This window comes from Harpegnathos saltator, unplaced genomic scaffold (assembly GCF_003227715.2).
Source record: "Harpegnathos saltator strain DR-91 unplaced genomic scaffold, Hsal_v8.6 scaffold15, whole genome shotgun sequence".
Classification (NCBI taxonomy): domain Eukaryota; kingdom Metazoa; phylum Arthropoda; class Insecta; order Hymenoptera; family Formicidae; genus Harpegnathos; species Harpegnathos saltator.
Window position 1 is genome coordinate 34,225 of NW_020229928.1, and position 16,981 is coordinate 51,205.

Genomic DNA, 16,981 nt, shown 5'->3' on the forward strand with positions numbered 1-16,981 from the left:
TTACAATAATTTCTGTGTATTAATGTTGAATTTATGCTATCAATAAATTCAATTTATAAATATTTCTTACCTTTAAGAAAGGTAACAAATATTTTTTATCCATTATGTATCTGTCTGTGCAATTATTGTTTTTTAATATTGTCATTTTTTTCAAAAATTTCATATCCTTAAAAAAATATTTTAACATTTCCAAAAATATGACCAAGTATAAAAAATATGTGAATATATTGGGTTGGTGCATAATTTCATAGTGCTTATTTTCTGATCAAAGTTCAACCTTCTGATGGAATTTTGTCCAAAGAAAAGGAATTTTGTTTTACATATCACATTAATATTTCAGAATAAGACTGGAACTTAAAATGATGATAAAATATTATAAGGATTTAATTTTAATATAAATAAAAACATAATGTTATAAATACATTATAAAAATTATCTTAAATTCTTGTTCAGAGTAAGATTAAGACTTTAAAATAATATATATAAAACATAAAAATTCCCTTTTTTTCTTGTATAAACTTCCGTCGGAAAATAAAGGCTACGAAATTATACACCAATCCGATATATAGTTTATGTAAAAAGTATTTGCTACATAAAATTATTGTGCCTTACTCTATGTGTGGAATTAAGCAGTTACACAATATTCCACATTATTGTTAAAAAATGTTAACAATATATATAATACAAATAAATTTTAATTGATTGATACCATTTAACACACATACACACACACATATTCTTGGTAATCAGTATTTATTTATATACATAAATGGAAAATATTTTTAATAGCAAATACATATCATATAACTAACATACACAATTACGGCATGTTACACAGATTTCCCCCCCCATATATGGGCTATTACATACTTATGTTACATAATTATATCTATTTTATCACTTTTTGTTATTTATTCCGATTCTAGTAGATTTACATATTTGAGAAATAATAAGATGACTATCTTCATAAATCAATAATTATTTAATGATTAGTTATCTTTTGCATCCAGAGTTTCCTGAATGTCACTAATTGATGGTACTACTTCACCAATCCATTTTAGATACTGGCTATTCCCATTCTGTATCTGGAATAAAATTAAAAAAATGTTAATATATATTTCTTTCTTTCTCTTGACTTGTAATTTTGCATTTGTATAACGTGATAAATGTTTAGCTTTAGATGCGATAACTTACAGGTAGTGAAATGACTTCGCAAACTGTATATGGATGATTCTCTCTGTATGAAAAATTAAACATTGTGAATTAATATAGTTTAACATGAAATACATAACATAAGATATGAATGTGACTTACTTTACATATTTTGTTAAAGCATCCACTGTCTCTGTTCTAGTTTTAATCATCTGTAATGTACAAATAAACAAGTACAATCACTCACATATTATTTGATAGAAATTTTAATCAATTGATTTCCTACCAGTAGAAGTTCAGAATCCTCTTCAATCTTTCCTTTCCATTCGTATCTATAGAGGAATATTTTCTAAATTAGAGGTATATTAGATAAAAGTAGTAATATATATATTCTTAGTTTCTTTTTCCTAAATATAAAATATCATAGATAACGAATGAAGGTGACCTACATAGAAGTAAGCTGTGGAATGATATTGACACAGGCAGCAAGTTTATTCTCAACCAGGCCACTTTATGAAAAAGAAAAAGCATTAAAATTATCACATTAATACAATAAAATGGTATATGATCCAAATTGATTTTGCTGTATGTTATATTAAGAGGATGTAAAATAAAAGATTGCTATATGATATATTAAAAGAACGTAAAATAGAAGATTTAAGCAAAGTCAATTTCGAGTAGAAAAAAGATAAATAGATAAACGGTATCTCATCAAGACACAATATCATCTAAACATGGTCAAATCATAGGTACATGTGTTTGTTTACCGAGCTATTTTTTTCGCTATTGTGTCGGTCGGCACTGTGACATACGATATGGAATACATTCCTGCGACGTTGGACATATTCCGAGAAACCTGGGCACAGATAACTCTTGTCAAGCACAAAAGCATGAACACTTTTACAAACGAAGCACGTGTCATCGATATCATCTGCAATGTTTCGTCGCGGGATGCCGGTATTTATAATCAATTTTAAGCACAGCCAGATGCAGTCCGGCTTGGTCCGGCTAGTGGTGGAAACTGGAAAGTTGCTTGAGATTGAATGCGCATGCGTGACACTCTGCTGTTGTAACATGCAAGACGAGTGTATAAAGCGGAGGATGCCGTTTTATTCCTATTTATAAATATATATTTCCAAAAAATTAAAAAGAAATATAAATGTAACGTAAAATATACGCAATTTAAAGATTTATGTTAAAAGGTCTTCGAAACAACATTCATCGATCTCAGTACATTTTTACATACGAAAAAACAAAGAATTTGTTTTCAGTTTTTTCGTATCACCAAACATAACAGAAATATCTTGGATAGTCAAGTAAACAAAATTCTCTCTGTGTATAGTATGTATTATTCCAGTGCGTTTACTTATTATACTTTAACTCACAGCTCGGCAATAAGGTACTATTGTTGACGCGTTTTTTTTTAAGTGGTATCCCCAGTAAGCCTCTTCATTTTTCAAAAATGAAGTTTATAAAAAATGAGAAGTGTTCTTCTTTAAGCGACGATTCCTTACCACGTCTTATGCGGTTCGCTACATGCAATATCCAAATTGACGTTTCCACTCTTACCAATAAAAGACGCCGAAAATCGAATTGAATATTCTTCATTTAACATATTTTATTTCGCTTCTGCTCAATTAGTTGTTACAGTCATCAGTGGATTAGGCTTACTGAGGACACCACTTAAAAAAAATGCGTCAACAATAGTACCTCATGGGTGACGTGAAAACTATTGGAAACACGCTTCTGAGGCTCGAGCGGCGAGGTAAAGGGAATAGCGGTGGGCGGAGATAATCGAAAATCGGCCGTCGCGTGCACATTTTGTCGAGCTCTGCTTTAACCTATACTTCACCATTTGTGTATATGTATGTATGTGTGTATGTCTATCGGTTGCATTTCGTCTAAAATAAATGCATATATTTATTACAATTTAATTCTCGACTCCTACATTTAATCAGCTATAGCACCTATTCAAATTTAATTCCCCCCTCTCTCCCGCTGTTTTAAAGCATCACCTTTAAAGGCTCGTCTACAATAGCTGTAAGAGTAAGGCTGTAAGGCTGTAACGTAAGCTGTCAGCGAATGAAAATATTTCATTTCGTGTCTTGCAACCTTACAGCCTTACTCTTACAGCTAATGTAGACGAGCCTTAAGGATTCACACCTGCAGGTCCTCCTTAACAGTTAATTTATCAATGTGATCTTTTCTCATAACCTTATTGGATAATTTTGCACGAACGAGTCAAAAATAGACTCCGGTCTAAATTATAATTCACAACCTAACCGGCGAGCTACTTTTGATTGATGGTTTGAAGCACTCTGATTGGTAGGTCCAACATCCAATCGTAACCTCAATTTCAATCAAGTTCACAACCTATAGTGGGATACGGCCTTTAAATCAAACTAAACAAAAAAATGTCCTCTAGACACACATATAAGAAACCGTGTAACAGTCTAAGTTTTTACTACAGAGTTTTTATTACATTTAATTGCGCACGATTATCCTCTTCAGTTAATAATACAGAATTTTACGTGCTTTCTTGCCAAATGAGAACATTTCTCGTTTACTTTTTTTGCAAATCTTCTTTAATCGATAATTCAAAAATTTACGTGGCTGTCGCAAAATATAGTAGAGGACTTCTTTTCTTCAGTTGAAGCTAATCTGCACGTGCACGTGTCATTTTCGTGTTATCTTGTCAGACACCCTGTATAAAATCCGGCTTATGTGAGATAGGTTATTGCACCGCTTATCAGATTAACAATTTTGGCAGAAAGTTTCAAAAAGCAGCAAGATCAAATTTTGCGCGACGTATCGCGGCGGTGCGAAAATCTATTTTCGAGTATACCCATCTCTTTCTTCTGATGCAACGATGCTCAATTTACACGTCGATTGATTTCAAATGGGCCAACGAGGCGAATTCGTTCCTAGAAAAATATAAACAGATATAAATTATAGCAACCGTCAAATACAAATCGCGCAATCAGGTTAACGCACGTATTCGTGAGCAACGCACGATTAAAAGCTCATCTCCATCGCGATCGTGGGATCTCGTTCCAACCCTGACTTGAATTCTCGATGGCGAAGTAGCTGAATTATTCGCCTCACTTGAATTAATCGTCTCCGATTAATTCCGCCCTCCCCTTTGAATTTGAACATTTGATTTTCTCATCTCAGGGAGAAGCGAAATCATTTCGGTCGCGAACAACGCGAACAGCCTTCTCTCCTCTTTCTTCCGAAAACTTTCTCAACTGGAAACCAAATCTGCACCTGTCTCGCTCCGACTCATCGCACCAGTTGAGTAAGTTCTTCGAACAAGAATAAACTTCCTTTTTCGGCGAAATAAAAATGTCAGGCGCGGAACATCAATAAAGTATACACACATGCGGTCAAGTCTCTCCCTCTCACTCTCTCTCCCTCCCCCTCACTCCTAACCGCCGCACCATCGACATCCACACGCACACGTAGCGTCATTCATCGCGGGGGCATAGGTAACCTTGAAAAGCCCACCCTCGAAGCGCTACTACTTTCGTCCGCCAAGTCCGCCGGAGTTTGCTTCAGTTTCCAGCCGTGGTGTCGCGCCGCGACGATCGCGATCGCGACGAGTCGGTGATCGAGAGCGAAGAGGCTGCTTCCGAGACGTTCAGAGTCACGGTGCAAAGTCGGCCGGGTCGTCCTAACGATTTTCCGCGGCATGATAAGAGACTCGACTGCGAAAGAGACCACGGGATGCACCGCTGAGTATCGTCGAAGTGTCACTTGGTGAGGAGATCGCGGGAGCATCGCCGTCGGGCCGACGTTGACTGAGTAAGTGATCGCGCGCGCGTGAACTCGTGCGGCGGTTTATAGGTTATACGCGGCGGCCGCTGAGACGCTCTCCTCCGGCGCGTAGGGAGAATGTCGTCTGCGGGGAATTGACTGGCGAATGCCGCCACCGTTGTCGTCACTCGCGATAGTTACCGGTGCTACAGCAGCATGGTGCAACGCGCGGTCGCGCCCCGGCGCAACGTCCGGATACTGTTGATCGGTGAGCGCGGCGTCGGCAAGACCTCGCTGATCCTGTCGCTGGTGAGCGAGGAGTATGCCGAGGATGTGCCCAGCAAGGCCGAGGAAATCACGATACCGGCGGACGTCACGCCGGAGCAGGTGCCGACGCATATAGTCGATTACTCAGGTACGTGGCCTCCGCAGTCTCCAACAGGGTAGCTCTGGAGACGTGACGGTGAGTGCCGGCTGTAGTAACGGTAACGTGAGGTTGATGTGATATGCGCCGGGGCTGTTTGGGACGTTTTGAGTCACATCAACTAGCTTCCTATAGTTGTAGCGAGCGATATTTCTCTGTAATTTGGTGCTTAACCAGCAGATATCCTTTGTCACGTTCTTTCCCCAAGTATCATCAGCTTGATAATTGCAGCGGCTGAACAAACAGATGATCAATTGGCGGAGGAGATTCAAAAGGCCCATGTGATATGCGTGGTCTATTCCGTGGATGATGAGGACACTTTGGACAGAGCCGCCAGCTATTGGTTACCGTTAATCAGAAGATGCTCGCCTGACAATCGGTGTCCAGTTGTGCTTGTAGGCAATAAGATTGACCTTGTGGATTATTCCACGATTGAGGTAGGTAAGCCTGAGGAGAGGAAAATTTGAAATTCTATTTCGTGTCCTCAATGATAACCTCTTTTTATTTTCAGGCGGTGTATCCCATCATGAAGGAGTTTACAGAAATCGAAAGTTGCATAGAGGTGAGTCTGTACAGTTCAACTGCTGAAAGAAAGAGGAAAGCTCAAAAGGAAGATTATCTAAAGAACATTTTTTTGTTCTCAGTGCTCAGCAAAGACGCTTCAAAATGTTTCCGAGACATTCTATTATGCACAAAAGGCGGTTTTGCATCCTACCACACCTTTGTATAATTATGACACACAAGAGGTAGCGTTTAGCACTTCTCCTCTAATAACCTCTACTTAGGTAAGCGACATGTTCTTAAACAATATTTCCTGTTTCCAGCTCACAGGAGAATGCAAAACTGCCTTACAGCGGATTTTTAAAGTGAGTGTACATCGCAGATGTTAGCATACTACTTTTACTTTCTTTGCTCGTACTTGTTCTATGCTCTGCTACATTGTCGTCTTTTTCCCACTGCAGATATGCGATTTAGATAACGATGGGCTCCTCAATGATATGGAGCTGAACGCGTTCCAGCAATGGTGCTTCAACACGCCGTTGCAGCCGCAGGTGTTGGAGGACGTGAAAGCTGTGCTATCGAAAAACATTTGCGACGGCATCTGTAACGGATGTGTCACCATGAAGGGTACGTTGTGCCGGTATGCGCAACCCACCGAAACGCGAAAAAGAAGTCTCGTTCTAACGCGAACAACAATTACAATTTCTCAATCGTTCTTGCGCAGGGTTCATGTACTTGCAATGTTTATTCATACAACGCGGGAGGAACGAGACGACCTGGGCTGTGTTAAGAAAATTCGGATACGACAATGAATTGCAAATGTCGAAGGAATACATTCACCCTCCGTACGTATGAGAGCCACGTTTTGAGGACCGCTACTGATTCCCGATTACCTTACTCGACGATTCCGATTCCGTAGATTGAAGGTGCCGTCTGGCTGCACCACCGAATTATCGCACAGAGGCCAGGAATTCCTGACGCTGCTGTTTATGCAGCACGATCGTGATCGCGACGGTGCTCTGTCGCCCATAGAAATGGAGTCGCTGTTCTCGCGATGTCACGTTCCACCGTGGGGGGAAGAGTACAAGCACACCGTACCTACGAACGAGAAGGTTTACCCTCACATTCTTGTTGTTCTTAGACCGCGTACATTTGCATTAGCACAAGTCCGGATGACAATCATAATCCAGTCGACAGGGAACCGGTATGATTGCTCCCGAGTACCGGTAGAGTGTCGAATGGAAATAGAATTAAACACAGTCAATTCATAGTCAGGTCTTATAATTAACCCTTTGTGTGGTAGTTATTTTTTCTATTCAACGGATTTCTGTGAAATCTCACATTTCACTTAAATATTTTGGCTTGCTGATTGCAAATCTAAAGTAAGATTGTAAAAATTCAAAATAACAGACCCAATATGGCTGCCATATAGGGTAGTAAATGAGAGTAAGTCTGAATAAATATAAATCAGATATATGATGTGAAAATTTTTCAGATCGTCAATTATCAGTTTCATCAGATTTATGAAATTCATTCAAATAATTTGTTTATAATAAAAATATAGAGTGCAAAAATTTCTGGAAAAAGTATGTATTATATTTTGACATGTGAAGAATATATTTAGTAAAATTTTCAGCTTCTGATCTTAAATACTTTCAAAGAAATTAAAATTTTTTAGAAATTTGATCTTTCTCGGATCGCTGGTTACAAATCTGGAACCAAATTTCAAAAGTTCAAAATAGCAAACTCAATATGACTGCCATGTAGGGCAATAAATTAGTGTAAGTCTGAAAAATGTAAGTCAGATGAACAATGTGAAGGTTTTTCAGATCGTTAATTACGAATTTCATATTAGATTTATAAAACTCATTCAAGTAATTTGTTTATAAAAAAATCTATAGTGCAAAAACTTCTGGAAAAAATATGTATTATATTTTGACATATGAAGAATATTCGGGCGCTAAAATTTTTAACCTTTAATTTTAAATTTCTCCAAGAAATTGAATTTCTTTTAAAGCGCTTTTCAATTTTATTTGTTCATAAATAATTAAAAATGAATAATCGGATATAAAAACCATGGAAAATATGTAAGCAAGTGTTGGTACATTAGAAAAATGTGAGGTCATATTTATTGTCATTAAACTGTAAACAGTGAAAATTGTTAAAGTGAAAGAGAAGAAAGTAATAAGTAATCACTGCCACACAAAGGACTAAGACAGTTTTAAGCTTATCTCCAAATAATTTATCTAGAAATTAGTTGATCTGTGTATATCATTTTTTGGCCGAGAAAGTCGTCCAAAGATAAACTTGAGGCAATCGTACATACAAGATCTGAACAAGGTCTAAAGATGTGAGTACTGGAAGACAAGATTGAAAAGGAACGCGTTAGGTCCCAATAAACCAAATGCTGGTAGTGCGCTGGCGGATTGGCAGCAGACTTGATCAGAATCTATAGTGGTCCATCTGCGCATTAAGCGATAAAGTCTGCTGACGTAACTTGACGGCACATTGATGACGGAAACCGAACAGGGTTTGCAGCATGTTGTATTTGAATACATTTAAAAGGATATGGAATAGATCCTGCTGAGTTTCTGCCGTCAATCTGTCATACTCTGCTAGCAAGTCTTCTGTTAACAAGTTCTGCTTAAAAAAAACCTTGCTTAAAAAGAAATTTAATTTCTTGGAAAGTATTTAATATTAGAGGCTGAAAATTTCCCTAAAACTATTTTACTATCTTCTTCAAAATTTTATAAAGAAAGTAATGGAAAATAATGACTTGCTCTTCAGTAACATCTATTTTAAAACGTAACTTTAAAATAAACGCAATCACCATCCCGCTATTATGGATCGGAAATTGAATTCGGTGCAAAACTAGAGTAGAAAACCAAAACGAAACTCGTCTCGTCATGATATGTGATGCATTAATCTGTTTAATTTAAGGGTTGGATCACGTTCCAAGGGTACATGTGCCAATGGGCGCTACTGACACTGACGAACGTGCGCAAAACCCTGGAATACATGGCGTACCTGGGCTACAATATGTACAATAACGAATGTCAGACGAGCGCGGTGATTGTGACCCGCGAGAAGAAGGTAGATCTGGCCAAGAAGCAATCTAGCAGAAACGTTTATACCTGTCACGTGATCGGCCAAAAGAGCAGCGGGAAAACTACACTCTGTAGGACTTTCATCGACCCGAAACTCGAGGTAAGGCGTTTGTTGTTCCCTCTTGAGATGTCAAAACAGTTGCTGAAGGATCAACCCCGATCTTTCACGACCTCGCGTCCTCCTCTGCATCCTCACGATTGTTGTAGAAGTTGAACAACCAGTCGGTGCCGCCGAATGCTCACGTCACCGTGAACACTTTGCACGTGTACGGCCAGGAGAAGATGATAGTGTTGAAGGATATAAACGTGCTGAACGTCCAAGATGCGCTAACTCCAGCGGAGATCCAGTGCGACGCAGCTGCTCTCGTCTACGACGCCAGTAATCCAAAATCCTTCGAGTACATAGCGCGTATTTACATCGTAAGTACCATCTCGCAGGATCCATTAGTTTTTCTTAAATATTTCAAAAAAATATTAGGCAAATAAAAAAATTTCCAGACAAAAGTTTGTAAAATTAATCGGTAGAAGATGATACAACAAAAAATTGGAGTTTCCATCTAAGAAAAGTCTAACGATTAGTGAATATCTCGAAAGTGACGCCATCTGTGAACAAAATGATACAGTTATTTTGTCCCCCTTGAAACCATGCAACTTTTGTCTGAAATATTTTTTTTTAAACGCTTGATTTTTTAGATATTTCCTCGTCCCGATACTTTTTATACACTCTGTATAAAATCTTCGTGTAGAAAAAATATGGGAAAAGTTGCATGATTGGGCTTATTTGGACGATCGTGTTTACGTTATTAACGTCTTCAAAGTTCGCCATTCTCTTCGGGAAACAGATTTTTAATTATACGAATGACAATTTTAGCATCTGGCTCTTGCTTGCTTCCGCATTTGTTTATCTCATTATAGAGAGAGCCAGTTTATTAAAAATTTCCACAAGTATTTGTGTCATCAGTAACATCAATGATGCTGTCACAACTGCCTGACGCCGTCATTGATTATGGTTTTGATGACATGATCATTGACGTCGTTGATCAATTCCTCAAAATGAGTGTCAAACCTTAAATATTTATTAATAATAATAATATACGGATCTGATGCCTTTGGTGTACAAGATTGATACACTAGTATACGAGTAAGAAAATTTTCATACAATAAAAAGTGAAAGAAAATAATAAAAAAGAAAAAAAAAAGAAAAAGGAAGAAAGAAAGAAAAAAAAGAAAAGAAAAAAAAACAATAAGAGAAAAAAGAGAAAAAATTTTCCTTTTATCTTATTATCTTCTTATATTCTTCTTCTTACTGTCCTCTTTATATTAAATTCTTTGTACAAAATACTAACGATAATATTTCACATGTCTCTTCGCGCCTTTGCAGAAATATTTCGCCGACAGCAAGATTCCAGTCCTGATAATAGCAAACAAAAGTGACCTTTCGGAGGTAAAGCAGTGTTATCTGTTGCAACCGGCCAGCTTCTGCAGCAGGTATAAGCTAATGCCGCCGCAGCCGTACAGCATCTCCCGCACAGTTCGACGTGAGATCTTCGTAAAGCTCGCTACAATGGCGGCTTTCCCGTAAGTTTCGCTCGCTTGCCGGGGACATTGACAAAGACATAACGCTAGAAGGAGGGAGATCTCAGGCTTGACGCGATTTGCAGACGGTAGACGGTGTTTCTCCGTAGCGATAGCTGATACGTCTGAAAGTACCGATTACTTCGAGACTCCTGAAGCTTCTTTGCTTGTTTACTTCTTTTTTTACGCGATATTCTCCACCGCGCGGTTACGTTCAAGCAAGAGGTTTGCGTTTCTCGCCGCACGTCTTTCCAGATCTTCCCCGTTTTTCTTTCGTCGTACTTTAGTTTAAGGACAAAACCTTATGACTGATAAGACGAGAGAGAAAAGAAAAAAAAGAAAAAATGAAACATGAGGAGATAATTCGGTACTAACGGAAAGGTATTTCGTGTTTAGCCGCTTTCAAGGAGCGTGGGTATTATTTTACCGAGACAGGTTGGTCTGAATTTCAATCTCACACTGTAAAAGTCTAGAGGCTTGAGCAAATCGTGAATCTCTCTGCATTCAGTCGTCATCGTACATTCCTCTCTCGATGCATGCGTTCACCGGTGTTTAACTTCATCTTCTCATTCTGTATGTGCCGGGCGATTTGCTCATATACATACTTTAGAAAATGTCGCACGGATAATACTACTCGTAACAACGTCTTGGCTCTTTTCAGCCGTTTGAGGCGTATGGTCCACATGTTGCTTGTCGAACCCTCACCCTCTCAGTGGTGGAGTTCTTTTACAAGGTTTCATTTCGTATTATTGCTCGTGTTTTTACTCCTCCCCTTCGTCCCGCCCACCGTCCTCTCTTCCCTACAATCACGTGTGTCTCACAGCTTGATACATCCACATACTGGAGAAGAAAGGACCGATGTGTGTCGTGCCTGAACATTCCCCAGGCACAACCGTAGGCTGCTTCTGGTTTTCCGCAGTGAAGTATCCATTAACACGCTGATCACCATAATGAACAAAGAGGATCGCTCCCGACGCCATTTTAAAATTAGCGCATTGCTACAATGTGCTAATTCTCCCGCTTATTTCATCATCCCAGTCGCAGTCGCAACATTTTCAAACTGCTTCTAATCTCATCTAATTCCTCCATCCGCTTGTACTTCTCTTCCTTGTTTGTCCTTAACTTCCTGTCTCTTTCTCTCCAAAACTTGCTTTTACTCCATCTAACTTCTTATATACCGTATTTCTTCTTCATATCCCCTCCTAACTTATTAACCATCCTCTTGTTTCTTCTAAATTTTCATCTCTTCATTCAAAAGGACATTATAGTCCAGTGCGCTCAGAAATAAGGTAAATTTAGGAATTTTTTTTTTTAGAAAACTATAACTCCGATTAAATTGAAATTTTAGGGGAAGTTTTACACATATTTAATGAAGAAATATAAATTTTTACAAGGCATTTAATTTAGATTTGGCTGAGTTATGCGCCATTTCGCACGAAGCATTGCGTGTTGTCACTTGACTTGTCCTTGACATCCTAGTGCCCGTTTGAATGATCTGAAGCATAAATGTAAAGCACTTTTCTTTTTTAATATCAATATCTCTTTAGCGTGAACCTCAATCCGGATGATAAAAATATACTTTTAAATTAAAAAAAAAATTTGGTTTAAAAAAGAATTCGATTTTTTTACATTTCGCTAAAAAATGTAGTTTGTTATTAACTTTTTATTGGTTTCATAAGTTCACTCCAAAGATGTAACTGTTATGTTAAATTATCTAAAAGCTAAAGCCGATTCGATTAGAAATGTTTGAGTTCTGACGTCAATCAACTTGTAAAACATGGTTTCGAGAAAAACGCATTTAAAGTTTTGGTTACTATTTTTTCGTACTTATAATATATTTCTGGCTAATCTCTGCTATTCCTGGCCCATAGAACAACCTTTCTGATTCCTCGTAAAAATCATGTAATTTCTCTACATTACTTTGGCTGGCCACTTCTTTTGTAGCATCAGCACTCTTGATTTCCACAATGTATATGAATCGCTGTTTATCCGCGTAATCAGCGTAATCAAATAACTTACATTGCTGATCAATAACTATTCTCCCATCGTTTCCATAACTTTTAGAATGTAATGTAACCCTCGTTGAACACTCCTGCAGCCAAATATGCACGAGATTCATGAAAAAACTGAGTTCGAACAACCATTAGAGATTACATTCTTGCTTTCAGAAAATCGAAAAAAATTTTTTTAGATATTTTTATAGCACAACATAGCAAGCGGGAATTTTTTGTGGCCAAAGAAACAAAGTAAACATAAACAAAGAAATATATATAGTGGTTTTTATATATGTGTGTATATAAAGGCCACTGTACATATTTGTTTGTTTGTTTATTTTGTTTCTTCGACCACAAAAAATTCCCACTTGCTATGTTGTATTATAAAAATATGTAAAAAAATTTTTTCGATTTTCTGAAAGTTCTGGACCTCGTAATGTCCCCTTAATTACCCCTCCCTCGCATCCATTTACCTATTCCTAACTTATCCAAGTTTTTCTTCCTTAAATACCTCGAACCACCTCCTTCTATCTTCATTTCTTTATATTATAATTTGCACTCGAAATTCTGCTTTCTTCCTCTGTATATCTCTTTCTCTTTCTATTATTTCTGCTTTCAAGTTCAGCTCACTATTCCTCACCCATTCCTGTTATAGAATTTTACCCTCTCATTTCTAAAGAAATCGCACCAATTCCTTTCTCTTTTTCTCCCCAACACCTTGCCTCCTTAAGATGAGCTCTTTAAGATCGCGTGCTCATATGAACCCATAAAGCGACTCATAAAAGTCAACTTCCAAACTAATGGATAATACTTGATAAACACTTTGCACCACAACAATGTTGGCTCTTTCTTCTCCAAGATGTAGATAGACATACTGCCTTTTCCGTTCCGTTCCAAGCATGAGCATGCTCTAACCTTCCATCCACCTTCAAAACGCTTTTTCATTACGCTCAGATCATCCTAAAAGGGAGAGACACTTCTCCGTTAACTCGACGTTATCGCATGATGAAGCTTATTGTCAATGTGATGTGTAAAATTCCGTCGACACTCGCATTGATAAACGAGGAAGACCCTGGACATGCATCACAGGACATTGGTTTCATCATGCTGCTAAGAAACACTTCGCTTCAGCGACGATACTCAGCCTTTCAACGTTTTAGGCATATAAACCAATTCGGCCTAATGCAAGGGGACTCCATGGTCTGGTGGAAAGCAGGATTGGGAATCGCGGTCGCCACTGTTGCTGGTTACGTGATGATGCGGGTGTTGAATACGGAAAAGAGATAGTCTACCACATACACTCCCGTGCTACTTCTGCGTGTTTAACTGCCTCCCGAGTTGTCGAGTAAAGAAAGAGAAAGTCATATTAGATGATCGCGTTGAATAGAAGTTGAGTATGGCATATATTTATATGTATATGTATGATATTATACATATTATATAAATCACTGATTTTCAATATATGGCTATTTTCAATAGCTGAGCATTAGAGGATTACCGTAAAGGTGCGAAACTGTTTCGCGTAGATGCGCTTATATTTTCGCTCTCGTCAGGACGCCAGAACTTTTTATTTGCTGTTTATTCTCCCTAGTGTATGTATCTTCTTCTTCTACAAGAAGTATTTTCACCCTCTGTAATAAATTATTGTTTAATGTATTGTAATATAAAGTGAAGAGAAAATGTGACATGTGTGCTCCGTGTACATCTTCTGCTCATTTCGGCTTCCCGGTGCTCGAGTTCTTTGTACGATCACGTCCAGCGAACGCACGTCGGCTGAGCGACTTGGAAGATAGATGTGATTGACACATCTAGAAGTACTCACTGATTATAAATGATGTTCATCGAACATGCACAACCGTTGTGTTCGCCGAACGCGATTAATCGCAGAAACTGACAAACTGGGTTCTCATGGTCTCGCCAGTAAAATGAGACGATTGTGTCTATTGTAGTTTATTCAAGTCATATTATTGTAAGGTGCATCTTTACACAGAAAGATTTACAGAAAAGATCAGGGAGGTTGACGCGACTATAAAGTTTAAACAGACAATTTTTTATTATTATGCATTCTAAAATATATGGATTAGGTACAAGGCATGGATCCAAGACTGCTTCGCTCACAATTATTGTATTCGTGTGTATAACGGTAAAAATTAACAAGAAACACCCAACTAAGTCACCATGGAGCATTATACGCTACAGTACCGCCATGTATCATTGTCTAGGAATCATCTCTAATTTCTCCACTTCCTATGTTGATTTACAGCATATCTGAAAGTAGATAGATAGCATAGAGTTGAACATTCATTTGCAGCAAGCGCTATATCCTAGAGCAACGATCAAGAAATTAACCAAGCGACAACATGAGACAGAACTACTGACGATTAGCAGCTTTGCATTGACGAAGTGCCTCATTGAAACCTTCGCAGAGGGACAAGTCCGACTGATTTTGAGCACATTCCAGGAACTGTTTGATCTCCCATGAGCAAGCTGTACCAGCAGGTACTGAGCTTGGAACAGCTTCAGCTACTGCTGGCGCAGCTGGTGTGGCGGCGTCGCTGGACCCACCACTGAAAAGTCCAGTCATGGCATGTCCAATGGTGTGTCCCACAGCGGAGCCAATGGCCACACCACCCGCGGTGGCGGCCATCTGACCCATGAGGGACGGCTGCTGTGGTTGGGCCACCATGGGTGTCGATGCGGGCGCATGGGCTGGCACTGAGGATGGTGGAGGTGCGGCTTTGGCCGGAGCAGGCGTGGGCCTGACGCTGGAAGCAAATTCTAAGGTGAACAAAGGAGCCAGAACACAAAAGAACTTCAGCAGTAAGACGCAAGCAAGAAAGAGGCTGGTTAATCAAAATCTTTTTACCGCCCAAAATATGCAACTGTGACTGCTTCATTCTCTCATTGCTTACGTCTTAGCACTCAAGTTTATCTGTGTGCCCGCAGCCTGTCGGCTGAGTGACACGAAGAGAAACTGATTTCTCCGCGCGGCTGACGTTGGACGTCGCGGCGACGACCATGATGTAACGCACGCGAGAACGGCGCAAATAAGGATTGCCGATTTTTCAGCCGATCGAAAACACATTGCGCTGACTTACGTTCGCGGGGGAGGCGCGGCGGCGCGTGCACGTCGTGGCATTTTCGCTGTTTGCGACTTCCCGTCGGATCACGATCGATTCGAGCGCACAACGACGATACTCCGTCGCAGCGCGAAGTCCACTTCGATCAGCTTCGACCACGTTTGACGCAACACGTCAGATGCGACTCGCCAGTCACTTGGTTACATAACCATGCGCAATCGCGCGATGGGACGGGCCAATCAGCGCGGCTGGGTCGAACGATCGATCCGTGTGGGAGGGCGTTGCGGACGCTTCTTGAAACTTCTCGGCGGCTGACTACCAGACAGGAAGCTGAGAGCGGCCAACACGGCGTTTTCGGCGACACCGATTTTTCGCACTGGGAATGGGCGCTATCTGTATCCATTTTGAGAAGGGAACTACGATGCTACATCCACTTTTAGGTCTCGACGGTAAAACCTGCATCAGGTGGCTGTCCGTGTTACATTCACTTTCAGGCGGTTTATGTCCGTGCTACAACCATAATAGCGTACTTGACAAGCACGGTCTCGCGCATTGTTATGCATTTGTAACATGAATTAACATGTTAACATGCACAAAAAAAATAAGAATTGAGATTGTATATGATTAATATCATGAAGATTATAAACGATTTATATCGATATATAAATATATGATAATAAGATAATATTTTGTGTGTACCCAAAATTATTTTTCCAAAATATTTCAGCGTTACGTTAGTATTTATTTATACTCTGGCAGGCGTTTTTTAGCGCAGTTGTGTCCGTGTGCATGTGTTGCATTGAAAGTGTGCGTGACGTACGTGTGCATATACGCACTCACATACACACACATGTCATACGCAACAGATAGAATCTCAGGGTATATGCTTAACATTTTCAATTGCCGTACGTTTCTATGTAAGAATGTAGTCGGCACACACATGTAGAGAAACTGCTCCCGTCTATCCGTCTGAAGTCCCGCCCACCGCTCGGCTTGTTTTGACGAGCCAAGCGAAAGAGAGAGAGAGAGGGAATGTGTTCTCTCCATCTCGCTCTGATTCGCCACGTTGCCGAGATTGTGCTTCCCGACACACGGCCGAGACTGACGTTTCACTCTCGGCGTGAATCCAACGAGATGATCAATAGCAATCGATTTCGACTAAACTCGTTGTGTCGATAGATTTGCATGACAAATTAACATTGCACTTAAAGATACGGCGTAGCATTGAAGCGTTTGCAAGAAAGTCGCGATTGAAAATCGCGAATGCTTTATGAACCAAATGAAGGAGCGAGTTTCTCAAAGAGCGTGCGGCTTGGTGGAAGTACGTTGGACTCGCGGGGTTGAGGTCGGTGGTTCGCATCTCCTTGGCGGTCGGCATTATCCTTTTTCGCC

The 16,981-nt window shown here is 39.5% G+C and overlaps 3 protein-coding genes across 6 annotated transcripts; 1 reads left to right on the forward strand and 2 right to left on the reverse strand.

Moving 5' to 3' along the window:
• Window positions 1-766: 766 nt before the first annotated feature.
• On the reverse strand, window positions 767-2,212 carry CUTA (cutA divalent cation tolerance homolog). Its single transcript, XM_011153232.3, has 6 exons — window positions 1,920-2,212; window positions 1,602-1,661; window positions 1,439-1,484; window positions 1,315-1,364; window positions 1,195-1,237; window positions 767-1,085 (listed from the first exon to the last, which is right to left on the reverse strand). The coding sequence occupies exons 1-6, from the start codon at window positions 2,081-2,083 to the stop codon at window positions 990-992; spliced, it is 459 nt and encodes a 152-aa protein (XP_011151534.1). The 5' UTR covers window positions 2,084-2,212; the 3' UTR covers window positions 767-989.
• Window positions 2,213-4,625: 2,413 nt separating this feature from the next.
• Window positions 4,626-14,194, forward strand: Miro (mitochondrial Rho GTPase). Of its 3 annotated transcripts, XM_025296596.1 has the most exons (14): window positions 4,626-5,323; window positions 5,564-5,769; window positions 5,844-5,894; window positions 5,977-6,078; window positions 6,157-6,198; window positions 6,295-6,460; window positions 6,558-6,678; window positions 6,753-6,945; window positions 8,774-9,040; window positions 9,148-9,360; window positions 10,322-10,518; window positions 10,912-10,950; window positions 11,177-11,248; window positions 13,670-14,194. In XM_025296596.1, exons 1-14 carry the CDS (start codon window positions 5,125-5,127, stop codon window positions 13,794-13,796), a joined length of 1,995 nt encoding a protein of 664 aa, XP_025152381.1. In that variant the 5' UTR covers window positions 4,626-5,124; the 3' UTR covers window positions 13,797-14,194. The 3 variants fall into 3 exon arrangements, with proteins under 3 accessions (XP_025152381.1, XP_011151539.1, XP_011151538.1); XM_011153236.2 differs by lacking the exon at window positions 11,177-11,248 and having other exon boundaries at window positions 4,682-5,323; XM_011153237.3 differs by lacking the exons at window positions 10,912-10,950; window positions 11,177-11,248.
• A 249-nt stretch (window positions 14,195-14,443) lies between these two features.
• LOC105190466 (Coiled-coil-helix-coiled-coil-helix domain containing 2) lies at window positions 14,444-15,817 on the reverse strand. 2 transcript variants are annotated; one of them, XM_011153235.3, is made up of 3 exons: window positions 15,608-15,817; window positions 14,889-15,274; window positions 14,444-14,777 (listed from the first exon to the last, which is right to left on the reverse strand). In XM_011153235.3, the coding sequence occupies exons 1-3, from the start codon at window positions 15,646-15,648 to the stop codon at window positions 14,767-14,769; spliced, it is 438 nt and encodes a 145-aa protein (XP_011151537.1). In that variant the 5' UTR covers window positions 15,649-15,817; the 3' UTR covers window positions 14,444-14,766. The 2 variants fall into 2 exon arrangements, with proteins under 2 accessions (XP_011151537.1, XP_025152382.1); XM_025296597.1 differs by having other exon boundaries at window positions 14,859-15,274.
• Between the last annotated feature and the right edge of the window lie 1,164 nt (window positions 15,818-16,981).